Source organism: Capra hircus, chromosome 29 (assembly GCF_001704415.2).
Source record: "Capra hircus breed San Clemente chromosome 29, ASM170441v1, whole genome shotgun sequence".
In the NCBI taxonomy this organism is placed as follows: Eukaryota; Metazoa; Chordata; class Mammalia; order Artiodactyla; family Bovidae; genus Capra; species Capra hircus.
In genome coordinates, this window is record NC_030836.1 from 17,312,577 (window position 1) to 17,326,392 (window position 13,816).

The 13,816-nt window shown below is 54.5% G+C and overlaps 1 protein-coding gene across 1 annotated transcript in view; it reads right to left on the reverse strand.

Moving 5' to 3' along the window:
• Nucleotides 1-13,706, reverse strand: part of USP35 (ubiquitin specific peptidase 35) — a 65,964-nt gene extending 52,258 nt beyond the window's left edge. The window contains exons 1-6 of the mRNA XM_018043072.1: nt 13,350-13,706; nt 6,282-6,964; nt 5,204-5,336; nt 3,521-3,650; nt 3,001-3,102; nt 1,226-1,384 (exon numbers count right to left, since the gene is read on the reverse strand). Coding sequence (XP_017898561.1) covers nt 1,226-1,384; nt 3,001-3,102; nt 3,521-3,650; nt 5,204-5,336; nt 6,282-6,954 — 1,197 coding nt within the window. The 5' untranslated portion in view covers nt 6,955-6,964; nt 13,350-13,706. The remainder of the gene's footprint in view (nt 1-1,225; nt 1,385-3,000; nt 3,103-3,520; nt 3,651-5,203; nt 5,337-6,281; nt 6,965-13,349) is intronic.

Genomic DNA, 13,816 nt, shown 5'->3' on the forward strand with positions numbered 1-13,816 from the left:
CCACTCTGGAATTTGATTTTCTCTTCCTTTTTGGCCCCTGTGGATCCTTACTTACTCTCTTGCAAGCTCAGCTATATACTTAAAAAGATGTTTGTTATATTTTAACAAGCATTTCTGGGTGTTTTGCAATGGGACATTTCTCAGGTTACTTTTCTGCTATGTTACAGAAATGGAAGTCAGATCAGACGTCCTAAAAGGATCATCACGTACCTGGACATCCGTCACCCACATTTGAACCTGTCCTCTGTATCACGCAGTAGGAAAGGGCTCGGCAACCCTGGGCCCTGGCTGCATCTCTCACTATCTCCATGACTGTGAATAAAATACCACATCTCTCAGAGTCTCATTTTCCTCATCTATGAAACTGCAACAACATCAGTACCTGCCTCATAGGTTTCTAGTGAGCAAGAGAAGACAGAATGTATTGGAAGACACTGGCAAGTGTGACTCTAGCTATCAACACTGGTTATTCTCCTAGCTGTTCAGATGAAGCTGGGTTCAGAAGCCCTTTTCTTCCTTGCAGCCTCCTCCTCTGACTGGAAGAGATCTGTCCCTCCTCTGCCTCCTCACTGCTCTTGGGCTGATTCTCACATGCATTTCATAACCTGCTTAGATCAGATTTATGAGTAAACACGTCAGTCACCCCACAGGGCTGTGAGCTTCTCAAAGGGAGATTTGATCTGCCTCATGCCTAGATCCCCAGTTCCCAGCCTGGGCCTGGCACAGAGTGGGGCATAAGTCTGCTCCTGGAGCGCTCAGTCTAAGAGCAGACTGACACACAGACAGTGACGACGTGTGGCAGAGGGATGGACTAGGGCTGTGGAAGCTCAAAGAGGCCAAGATCCAGCCAAGGGGCAGGGCTGGGGTGGGGGGTCATTCAGAGTCATCAGGGAAGGCTTCCTGAGGGAGGTATCCCTTAAGCAGAGCCTTCAAGAAGGCTTAGGAGGAGGAGCAGGAGCTGTCCAGGCAGAACAAGAGAGGACTTTAAGTTAGAGTGATTGGCACATACAAAGGCTCAGAACAATCAAGACAGGAAGATCCATCTAGGGGAATGGCAGGTGGCTCAGGGTGCCTGAAGCACAGGATGGGCCGGGGGAGATGATGGGAGACAGTCAAGGGCTAAAGCATGGACGGCTGCCACCAATCTGCAGCGTGGCCTTGAGCAAAGCCCAAACTGGCACCTCTGCCCGAGTGGGGTACAGGAACAGTGGGGACCGTCGCTCACCTTGATGGCCTCCATGATGGGTTCATACAGATCCGGGAAGCCGGGAAACCGGAACACCATGCAGTGGACCAGCTCCGCCAGCTGCTCCAGGCAGCTGGTCCCCGAGTTGGAGTCCTCCTTGACCAGAGATGCCACCATTGGGGGGATGTGAGGGAGGAGCTGTGAGAGCAGAGGAGGGTTAGTCAGCACCAGTTTCCCCGCCTGAGTTGTGGGGCAGTGGTCAATGCTGGAAGCACCCAGAGATTCTTGAAAGCAGGGAGGTGTGCCCACCTGACCACTGTGCCCCTTACCTGCATGGGGCTCTATGCTCTGCAGGCAGCTGACTCTTTACAACACACGACCTTGGATACTCTGCCTCACTCTCTTCATCTGTTTAATGGGACAAATAGATCCCTGCTCACAGCTGAGGGAAGGCCTGAGCCCCAGCTATTGAGTATCAGCCAATGGATCTCCCTGAAGAGCCCAAAGGCCAGAGTGACCCGGGTTACTCTGTCACCCAGGAGCGATGCTGGGGCCACAGTGTGGTCAGCTGGTGGCAGCCCTGCCAGAGATGAGTGGCAGCAAACGTTTATCGTGTGAAGCACTTCCTCCTCACAGTGACATGTGGCGATGACTCTCCCCATTTTATAGATGAAGAAACTAAATCAGACAGGTTATGTAATTTGCCAAGGACTTCACCAAGGGTTATGGCAGAAGTTGCTGTCTGAGCCAGGTCTGTATGAACCCAAAGCCCATTTTTTTTCCTCTGTACTATAGAGTGTTAACTTTCAAACCTATAGGGAAGCCACACAATAATGTACCAGGGATGGAAGAGTCAGGCTACAGAAACTGGAAGCAGGAGAGCCCAGGAAAAGGATGGGGAGAAAAAAAAAAAATATATATATATATATGTATATATCTCAAGTCCCGTGTATCTAACAGGCTATGACAAATGTGACCTCATCTAACCCTGTTCCACCAGCCTAAGGGTTTACCCCCAACCCACGCTGAGAGCTAAGTGTCTGGCCCAAGGCCACCACATCTGATCAATGCCAGAGCTGAGACTCAACCCCACGCAACCCCAATCCTTGGTTCGCTGCTCTTCCCGCTGCGCAAGTCAGGAAGCATGTTTCAGCACTGATCAGGGGCCACAAGAATCCCAGGCCCCTTCTGCAGGGCTGCGGGCTGCTCTTCCCAAGGGAGGGCCCAGAAAGCAGCAGAGAGGGCCCAGAGCTGAGGCCAGGCCTCCTGGGTGCTGATGGACAGCAGAGTTTAGATGGGACTCCTGATGGACTCCTAACCTATATTGGGTCAGACCAACTCAGTGAGACCAACTCAGCTGGAATCTTCCCTGTACCACTCACCAGCAGTGTGCCTGCAACATGCAATCTAATCTCCCTAATTTGCAGTTTCTTCAGTTGAAGAATAGAGAAAATGACAGAAACCTCTGTCTTGGGGCTACTCTGGGAGTAAAATGAATGAACATGGGTAATGTCTTTAGCACTGTGTCTGCCACAGAGCTGGCACCCAAGAAACACCGCTGCCGTTCATTCTAGGCCTGTCACTCTACTCAGGGCCCAGGGGGAGTGTCACACGCACTCTTTGGCCTCAGTTTTCTATCTGTAAAATTGGATCTCAAGTCTCTTCCAGTGCTAACATCCAGGTACTGGAGGTCTTAGCCTTCAAGCCCCATCACCTTAAGCCCCAACAGAGACAACACATCTGGCCTCTAGCCAGACCAGTGGGGGATGCAGGGCCACCCACCCATCCTCGGAGCAACATGCAGGGGCCCTTACCAGGTGGAAGGCCTCATGGGAGTGCTGGAAGGTCAGGAGCATGTACTTGAGGACGGACAAGGCAGCGCCCCGGACAATGGGATACAGAAGCTTGGAGAAAACCTGGAAAAAAAAAAACACCCTGGTCAGGAGTACCACAGACCTGGCCACCCAGGGCCAAGTGTAGCCACAGGCCTGAAAGGGGGCCAGAGACTCCAGAGTCGAAGCAGCAGACCCATGAGGGAGCAAGAACCCAGAGGTGCTCACAGACTCAGGTGGATGGACAGCCGGTGAAATGCACAGCAAGACAGTCAGATATCGGATGGATGGATGGACCAAAAGTGATAGACGCACACACTTGAATGAAGAGTCAGAGGAGTGAATGGGGGAAACCTGAGGCCCAGGGGAAGCAGTGAATTGTCCCCGGTCACTGTGAGCGTGGGTGGGAGCCTCAGTGCTCTGCCTCCCAGACCTGCACTGCCCCTGGCAAGAGACCAGCGGGAAAGGCCAGAGGCCAGGGCTAGGACAGGGGCCCACCAACCTTCTCAATTTTGGCGAGTGAAACCTCGATCAAGATGCTGAACTTCTTAACAGCGGCCAGACCCTTCAGCAGTGCAATGATCCACTTGTCAATATTCTTCCCCAGGGGCCAGGACACCCAGTCGATCATCCTGGTGAGGGGAGTGACAGTGACGCAAGGACCGGGGAGTCCCAAACGCCTGGGAGCGGGCAGCCCAGGGACCAGCCATACTGAACTGAGACCCCCCCCCCGACTCACACCTACACAGGGCGGCCCTGGGGTCTGGAGGATGAACAGGACACCCTGGGGACTACAAACGAGCCAAGCACAGGCAGCCGGCAGAGACTGGGGCTCCCGGCCCGGCAGGAGGGAAGCCAGGCCCTCTCAACGTCCCAAACCTCACCCCACACACACTGCGCTGCAGCGGCAGAGCAGGGCTTTCAGCTGCCTCTGCCTGGACTGTGCGGCCCAATGGCAGGAGAAGTACTGCCCCCAGGCCAGAAGCTCTGGCTCCCGCAAACCTTCGCTTGTGACCTGGAGCAAGTCACTTACTCTCTTTAGCCTCAGTTTCTTCCTCTGTCAAATAGAGACGACACCTACCTCACAGGGCTGTTGTATGGATTAAGAGATAACAATGGCTAACCAATGACATTCATTCAATCTGCAACAGGCACTGCTCTGCCTTACATGTATTAACCCATGTGACCTCCGCACAAAATAACACCTGCATGCATGGAGCATGAAGCTGCCACACAGTAGGTACTCGGGAAAAAAAGCACTAATATCATTATTTTTATACTCGGAAGCTCCTACCACAAAGAAAAGCAAAAAAGTAGTAAATATGGTAGTAACAGCTACCACGGCACTATTCTAGGCACGATGTAACATCTCATTTTACCTAATTCAATTCCTCACAACAACCCTGTAAGATGGGTCCAATTATACTACAAATTACACATGAGGATGCTGAGGCAGAGAGGGGTTGAGTAACTTGCCCAGAATCACACAGGCAAGAAGTGGGAGAGCCAAGACTTGAACTCAGGCAGTTTATTTCTAGAGCCCACTCTCTCACCTACTAAAGATAAGGAATCCGGGAAGGCCCAATGGAGGAGACAGTGGATCTGCACACAGGAATGGAAAGAATGGTAGGGGGAGGCGGGATGCCAGGCGGATGGAGTCTGCAGAGCCAAAGGCCTGCAGGCAGGAGGGTAGGTGTCATATTCTGAGATCACCGGCCAGGCAGGTGTGGCTAGATCACAGGTGTGATGATGTTCACATGAGGTGGGGGATGTGCAAGAGCTCTGTGAGCTGAAAAGTACCCAAACTCTGTTTACCATACTTGCCAAACTCAAAAAGCACTTCATAAAGTGCTTTCATCTCCTATCATTGACCCCATGGGGGCCGAACAACTTTGTATACTACCTCTGCTATTACAGATGGGACAACTGAAGCTCAGAGAGTCCGCTGACTGGTCTAGGGTCACAGAGTTGGTATCCAGCCCGAGAGCATCACTAGAGCAAAGCTCTCTGTGTCTCCCACCTGCAGCCCTGGGCCTGGCACAGGAAGGGCTCAAAGGATGGATGGACTGAACAAGCATGAGGGCCTGGGCCCTCTGACACTAAATCTAGCCCAGCAATCCCACCCAGTGGAAGGGGCTTCTGGGACACAGAGAGAGACCTGACCACCACTCGTCTCTCAGCCCACCTGCTGATGGCAGTCAGCATCTGGGAGTCCGTCACACTGTCATCATTGCTGAGGTTCCGGACGACACCATCCATGAGCTCCAGTGGGAGGTGCTGGACCACACTGGCGAGGGCACTAGACGGTGGCTCCTCCTCTGGAACAGGGGCGGGGGCTGAGCTTGGAGGACAGATGGGCCCCACCCCTCCCCTAGCACCCCATGTCTTTCATGCTGCCAAGGAACTAGGGGCCCTCTGCAAAGAGCACATTGGGGCCTCCTCCTCACCTCCTACAGCATCCTGGCCTCTATCTCATCTTAGCTCATTCACTCAACAGACCTTCACTGGCACTGCTTTGGCCCTGAGCTGAGCAAAGAAAAAAGTACTAACCCCTAACTACGCCTGTATAGGCCAGGCCCTTAGATAGTAACAGTGGCGCTGGAAAGAACAGGAAGGAGGGCAATGTGACTTGAGGGGAGGGAAGACATTCCCGGTGAACCGAATAGACATTAAAAAAAAAATGAGTCATCAAAATGTGTTGCCCAATTGTATGAAAGACCTAGGTCCTTACACACCCAGCCTTGGTTCCTCCTCCTGCCAGGTGCATTCCCTTCCTTTCCCATGAACAACCCTATAATCAGGGAAGGCACAAATTTTATTTTAGTCATTTAAACTACAGTCCAATTTCCACAGCTGTCAACAGCCAAGATTTACAGTTCACAGTTGCCAGGTACAGGCTCCATCACGTCTCTGGATCTATCGCTCTGCCTGCCCTGAGCACCCTACCCCTGCTGCCTGGCGCTGCCCAGCTCTCAAGGTCAGCCTCAAAAATCATCACTTGGAAACTCACCTGACCCACAGAGCATGATGACCATCCCCCGCTTCCTGTTGACTCACTCACCCCCCTCCCCCGACTCCTCCTGGCCAGAGGAGCGGACCACAGGATCGGAGCCCCCACCTCCACCCGCAGGAGCTCAGGAGGGGCCTGCTAAGTAAAGGCACATCCCCTCACACACCCCTGTGCATACACCACACCACCAAGGGGGCGCGCCACGCAGAAGACTGCACGCACGAGCCCCACTGCGGCCCCAGGGCACACGCACCTGTGCAGGAGATAACGGCGAACAGCTCCTTGAGGCAGGGCAGGATGGCGGCAGGCTGCGCGCGCCACAGCTGCGCCAGGAGCCCGCTCACCTGCTGGGCCTGCTCCAGGAACTCCACAGCGCCCTCCTCCCCCTCGGCCGGGCAGCGAAAGCGGCCGAGGCAGCGCACAAGCTGCTGGCAGAAGAGCAGGCGGTGAGGGCCGTCGGGGACGCAGCGCGGGTGCCGTGCCAGCAGCCGCGCCACCTGCGCGCAGACCGCGGGGCCCGGGCGCTCGCACACCGTGCGCAGCACCTCGCGCCGCAGCAGCGCAAACACCTCGTCGGCTCCGGGCCCCTCGGGCAGCAGTTGCAGGCAGAGCTGCACGCAGGCCAGCGCGCGGGCGCTCGGCGGCCCGGCGCCTCCCTGGAGGAGGCGCAGCACGCGGCGCGCGCTGAAAAACTCGGCGAAGACCTCCGGGTGGTGGCGGCCGGCCACATGCAGCAGCTGGCAGCCCACGCGGCGGGGCAGCTCGTCGGCGCCGCTCACGTAGAGGCGCGTACCCAGCGCCAGCAGCGCCAGGCACTGCTCGCGCTCCAGCGGCTGCCGCGCCGCCTCCAGCACGCGCCGCACGAGCCCTTGCTTCACGCTCGCCGGGTATGATGATGTCACCACGGCCTCCAGGATCTTGTCCATGGTGGCCAGGCTGCAGGGGACAGGGAGCAGGGTCACAATCTGCCCGACAGGACCGAGCCCCACCCCCACCCCCAACGTGGTCCCCTGCGTGCTGAGACTTGGGGGCGAGCAGCTCAACCTTTCTGGGCCCCAGCTCCCCATCCGTGAAATGGGGCAAGGATGCGTTCGTCCCTGGGAGGTATCCCAATGAGGTAAAAGCACAACGCCTGGCACATAATAAGCCCCAGTGGATTGTAATTATTGCTGATGCATCTCACAAAGGCAACATCTGAGTCTTCCCGTTTGCTCCGCCCCTTTGCCTCTCCCCCACCCACTCCCACCTCCACCCACGGGCCTCCCTGACCACCTAGTCCATTCTTGGCAAGGCAGGTAAGAGCTGGATCTAGAAGCTGCTGTCCAGAGCCCTGGCCAAGTCATGTCCTGCGGGAAGATGAGCTGTGTGCACACACAAATCACTCCTCCAGGAAGGAGGGCTGACAGGGCTTCCAGAGATCCCTGCACACTTTATTCCGCCCCTAGTCAGCTTCTTGCTCTTTCTCAAATGACCTACCCTTTTCCTCTTTGTGTTCACTGTGCCTTTCGCCTGAAACATCCTATCTCCCAAGACCTCCACCATGAACACATATTCATACAACCAGGCAAAGTCCTGTTTTTCCTCTAAAGCCCACTTAAAACACCCAGACCTTAATTAGAACTCCCTGGACCTCCAGGCTTGAATTCAACCCTCAACTGGATTTCTACAGCCACCTCCACTGGCCACTGCGTCCACTGTAGCTGGGATCACACAGTGCCGGGTTGTATGGATTCGAATCTCCTCCACCAAGGCAGAGCACCTTGTCTTTGTGCTCAGCCCTGCACAAGGGGGCCCTGTCACCACCCGAGCCTCAGCCCACATCAGACCCTCACTCTGGGCTCACTGTATCCTCCCTGCCACTGGGCGCTTGCACTTGCTTGTCCCACCTCTCCCTGGTTGGCTAACACTACAAACCTCAGCTCCAACTTCTTCCTCACGGAGGGCCTGCCTGACATCCTTGTATGGGTCAAACACCCCTGTTAACAGTTTCACAGCATCCTATCCTGCTATAGAGCACTAATCATGATTTCTTGGTTGGGGTCATCCTCCTGCACTATATTAATATATAGATTCCTGAGGGCAGGAACCAAGTCAGGTTTTGTTCACCACAGTATCCCCAGTACCTAGCACAGTGCCTAGCACACAGTAGGGATCTGCTGAATGAGCAGATGCAGTGTATGTTGAGAGTTATTCCTTATTCCTCTGAGCCAAACCTCTGCCCTTCTCCATTTGGGCTGTTTTCTGGAAGACTTCATCCTAAACTGACCCACTGTGATTCCTGACTCTCATGCTGGTTCCCACAGGTTCAGGTCCTAAAGGGCAGGATCATTTCTTTGCTTCTTTTGTTTAATCTCATACCGGGCAGGACCCAGTATAAGGCTCAGTATATGGTAATTGTTTAATTAAACTTATTGGGTCAGTAAAAACTACTCTCTTAAGACCTGGAGTAGGTGTGAAGACATGCCAGAAATTTCATAGATGATGGGCCAGAAACTTTTATTCAAAACCACAGATACTGTGGGACCCCCAGCTATGTGCCAGGCCCTATGGAGACACTCCCTTCTCTGTCCTAGCTCTCCACTGAGACCAAACCTCCATTACTACAAGTGTTACAATGCAATGGACTCATTTTTCTCTCTCTCTCACCAGATTGTGAGCTCCTCCAGGTAGGGACCAGTCACTGCAGAGTAGGTGCCCCTGAGGAGTTTACTGTGGTTAGAGGGTGTAGCTAGGGCACAGATAGCAGTTCCTGAATGCTGGCCTCGCTGCTTCAGAATGACCTGAGCATTTAGTACAAGTTCATACCCCCCAAGCCTGGAATGGTGTTAGACCCTATTCTTTGAGAGTCATCCGGGATCCATTCTGCTTACCATCCAGAATGATAGAGGCTCTCTGAGCCTCTATTTCCACCCTGTAGGGCTGTTGTGAAGACAAATATAAAGGCCTTAGCATGGTGCTGGGCACAAGAAAGTGCTCAGAAAGTGTCAATGCTTTTTGCTTTAGAAGCAAAGTCCTCGCCCTTAGGAGATTCCAGTCCGGTGGTGGAGACAGATGCATTGGTGGAGTGCCAATGTAAGTAGGGTATGCTCTCAAAAGGCCTTTAAAAGTGTCTTTAAAAATGAGTCTGCCTTCAGCTCTGGTCCTCTCTTTCCTGGGCAGTCTCTTGCGGACCATCCCCCAAACCCCTACCCTCCAGACTAGTGGACTTAATACTTTCAACCCAAAATGCTGAGAAACCCTGGTGTTCAGGCAACAAAGGAGAAATCCTAATCAATGAGATATTGACATCATATGTGGAGGGAAAAGACCTAGGGCAGGCATAAATAGAGTTCTGGCGCTAAGGAAGGCTCTGGAAGTAGAAAGAAAATCAAATTAGGAACGAGGAGTCCTGCATTCAAGTGTGACCTGGAATAAATCCCATTTAGTCCTGCAACTCATTGTGTGACCTTGACCACATAAGAGCATGAGCCTCTTTTCTGTAAAATGGGGATAAAAAGCGAGGGATCAGAGGCTGGCAATTTCCTATTGTTCTACTTGATACCTGCCTCATAAGGTGGTCTGTGCCTGGCAGCTGGGAGCTCGGTCAGTGGAGCCATTCTATGAGGATGTGATCTCCAAGGACAGCCGTGCAGCCTCTGTGCAGTCTGTGGCCTGACCACTCTGGCAAGCCCTGTCTACCTGCCCCTACTCCCACGCAGGCAGTCTGAGGTCAGCTGTCACCATGGTCACCAACGAACCCACTCAGCAATATACTGGATGCATTCATGCAATGGGGTTTTTAGAGGCATGGACCTCACCTGACCCATTCCAGGCCACAGAAGGGAGGCAGAATAATGCCTGCTCTCCCCATGGCACGGGTTGGGAAGCTGAGAACCAAAAGGGACAAAGACGTGCCTTGGCAGGGTGGGATTAGAACCTGCACTCGGCCTCTCTTGGGGAAGAGGAAGCAGACTGCCAGTGCTCCTCGGTGTGGTGGGGGGGCTGCGGGGAGAGTGGGGAACTACCTTCCTTCTAGGCTATGGAGGAGGATACGCCCTATCAATGCTGGCTCTGACCCAAGAGGCACCTACCCCATGCCAAATGCAGCAGCAAACAGCAGCCGTGCCCTCCCCCAAAAGAGCCTGCATCAGACTAGAAGACTCGGGTTCTCTGCCTCAGAATCACCAGGTGACCTTGGGTGAGTCCCTCCTGAGACTCCTCAGCCTTCTCATCTGGAAATGGGGACCACTCTCAGCCTACTGCTGATGAGGTGGAGAGGGCAGGGAGGTCCCTGGTGGGCTAGTGGTTAGGATTCGGTGCTTTCACTGCCATGGCCTCGGTTCAGCCCCTGGTCAGGAAAACGAGATCCCTCAAGTCACCAGGCACATCAAGGCCTAGATACAGTGTTAGCTGCTCAGTCGTGTCCGACTCTTTGTGACCTCATGGACTGTAGCCTGTCAGGCTTCTCCATCCATGGAATTCTCCAGACAAGAGTGGGTTGCCATTTCCTTCTCCAAAGGATCTTCCCAACCCAGGGATCAAACTCAGGTCTCCTCCATTGCAGGCAGACTCTTTAACCATCTGAGCCACTAGGGAAGGATAATAGATGAGCCAAGGGCTGGATAATAGATGAGAAAAAATAAGAGTCTATTCTTGGGAAATCTGCACTAAGAAGCAAAACTGATACTGTCTGGAGACAAGGAGACGCATACTCCTGATCCAGCTGATTCTGGAAGGAATTTCATCTGTTAACCCTCACTGCCAACTCATCATTTCCATTCTTTCTCCTGAGCTCCAGCCCCGCCCAGTATCAGCTCCTTTCTACCTCTTGCCTGGACTAGTGCAGTAGCCTCTCAACCAATCCCCATTTTCCCTTCCCCAATCCAACCTCCACCAGAGGCATGTGTAGGAGCACAGAGTCCAGGTTTCAGAAATAGTCCAGCTACTACCCCCACTGTGGCCACAACCGTCAAGGCTGGTGTTTTCCCACCTCTCGGAGCCTATGAAGCCCCAAATGGGAGATGACCACCTGCTCACTCCTTAGCCTTTCCCAGCCAGTGCTGCGGCTCCTCCCCACATCCTTGGCTTATATCTCTCACTGCTGACCTGGGCAGCCTGGGAGTTCCAGCAACATCCAGCTTGCTCCAGGAAGTGGGAAAGCACACGAGAAGAAAATCACGACTCCTCCCCTGGAAAGCCCAGGTCCCTTTAACTGTCCCTCTTAAGTGACCCTCCGCCTTTCCAAGGTATATTGACAGTCTCTGTTCCTGCATGATAGAGACTGAATGTACCCACTGTCCATCACTCATCAACCCCAAAGCACCCTGTGTGTTGTGCATGTGAGCACAATGCCCTGCCTCACTCTCTCCCTGGGTCCCAGCTCAGACTTCCCCATCCCTCCCCGGTCTCTCCCACTCACCCTGCAAATATCGGCAGATCAACCTCATTAGATAATAAACTCCATCCTGCCATGCCCCTGCTCAGAACCCTCAAGGTTTCCCCAACCCTTTCAAGGTAAAGTCCAAACTCCTGAGCCTGTCATTCAAGTCTTTTCTGTGACACTAAGCTAATATGGGGCAGGGTTAGAGATGAACTTGACAAACTCCATTTGGTGGTGGTAAATCTACAGGAATTTGGGCAGTGGGCTTTTTCCTGCTCGACACTTTGGGGACGTTTTCTCTGCTGGGAAAGGGCTTCTCTCTTTTCTCTCCTGGCAAATTCTGACTCATTTTTCAATACCCAGGTCACATGACCCCTCCTCTGGGAAGCCTTTCCAAATCCCCCCTGCAACTCAAGTCTCTGGGCTTTGGCCTTCCAAGGCCGTCTTCACTTCTTTCATCCCTCGGCAATGGAACCAGATTGATTTTATATCCTTCTCCCCCACCAGGTGGGGATCTCTTTTGGGAGGAAGTAGGTCCAATTCCCCTATCTGTGCCCAGTGTCCAGCACAGGACCGGGCACAGAGGTGAAGGAGTGCCAAGTGACCAAAAGACAGGACAGCAAGATGAGATAAAACCAAGGATGTCGCTAGAAAAGCTCCTTCCAGGGACAGGCCTCACCCTTGGTCCATTCACTGCCCCCTGGACAGGTCCAGTCGTGCATATCCACAACCCTGAGAATCTGAAAACCTCAGCCAAGAGAGCCCCTACAGAGGTCACTGGATGGGCCATTCTAGAAATGACTCCAACAACCAGAGCTGAAGAAAAAGAAAACAAACAAAGAAGACTGTTCCTGGTTAACTCTGAGGTAGAAAGCTCACAGAATCTCCTGGGACAGGGAAGGGTGCTTCAAGGTCTCACTCAATCTCTTCAGATGCCGGAGCGCGCACCGCAACCCCCCTGCCACCCCCACCCCAGCAGCCCAGCACTGAGAAGCCCATTTCCTTTCCTCTTTGACCCTCAGACCCAGTCTCCCTCCTTTGGCTCCCCTGGGTGCTGGAGCTGCCTGTGGGAGGGGGGAGGGGAGCACCAGGCTGTCCTTCCTAACACCCAGAAGCTCTCCATCCCTGGTCCCTCAGGCCTCTGGACAGCAGCATTCCTCTCTGGATTTTTTTAACTGAACTTCTATGCAAGGCAGCCCCGGGAAGGATCCCCTTGCCATACTACCGGGAGACCTTCATTTGGGCCACCAAACTGTCACCCCGAAATAAAGGGGGAAAAAAAGGAGGTGGGGAGAGGTTATCAGTAAAAACTACCTACAGTTTTATTGAAGGGGAACTGAGGAAGGGAAGAGAAGGAGGTGGGATATATTCCCTTCTCAGAAACACATAAGCAATGGGCCCCTCACACACTTCTGATGGCCATGCCCCCATCCCCACCCAACCCCAGGCTTTCTGGGCGGGCACCAGGCTGACATATCCGGGGTCTCCTGTTCACAAGGCTTCTTGTAGCTGGAGTACGCCCTGGCCGAGAATGCAGAGAATAGCAGAGCCCATTCCAAGCGCAGGTGGCCTCTTGGGCGCCCCCAGTTTGTAACCCACCTCGGCCCCATCCCACCCCCTCCAGTTATACCACTGCACCTGCTCCCAGCCCAGACTGGGGCTGCGGATCTCAGGAAAGGCCGGTGAGCTTCATATGTTAGGCGCCGGTGCCCTCAACCCTGAGGGGGGCGGGGGCAGGGGCGGGGTCTCTATGTACACAATTGATGAAGGAGGAGATGGAGGCCCAGAGAGGGGCAGCTACTCGCCCAAGGTCACACAGCCAGGCCCATTATGCACCCAGACCTCCCGCCTCCCAGCCCCGGATTCTCAGAGCCCCACGCGCGTGTCCGGGCTCTCGAACCATCAGAAGGATGGTTCAGACACTCCCTCCCCCAACCCGCACACACGCCCCAGCTCCCTTACCTTCGGAAGCCTGATGGCCCCGGCCTCAGGAGTCAGCTCCTAAGGAGGGGAGCTCTGGCCGGGAAGGAGCCAGGCTGGGCCAGGCGAGGTCAGGGCGGGTCCTTGGCTTTCCCCGGAGTGGGGGCGCCCGCCGCCAAGTCCCAGACGGCAGGGATGCTGCTTCCACTGCAAAGCCCAACCTCTCCACCCGGCCCTGCACAAGTCTGTAACTGGGGAGCTCGACTCAACGGCGTAGCCACAGGGCTGCGGGGCGAAGTGGGGGGGAGGGGCGAGGTGCGGGAAAAGGGGCGGAGCCGAGCGGGGGCCACCCCGCGAACCGCCACTCAAGCTGCGTCCCCTTTAAGACCAGCCGGCCTGAGCGCGGGTGGGGGCGGGGCGGGAGCGGGCCGGCTAACTGCAATGCCTCCCGGGAGATGAAGTTCGACGCCCGACGCGCGGAGCTACAAAGAGCCTATTGGAGGACTACA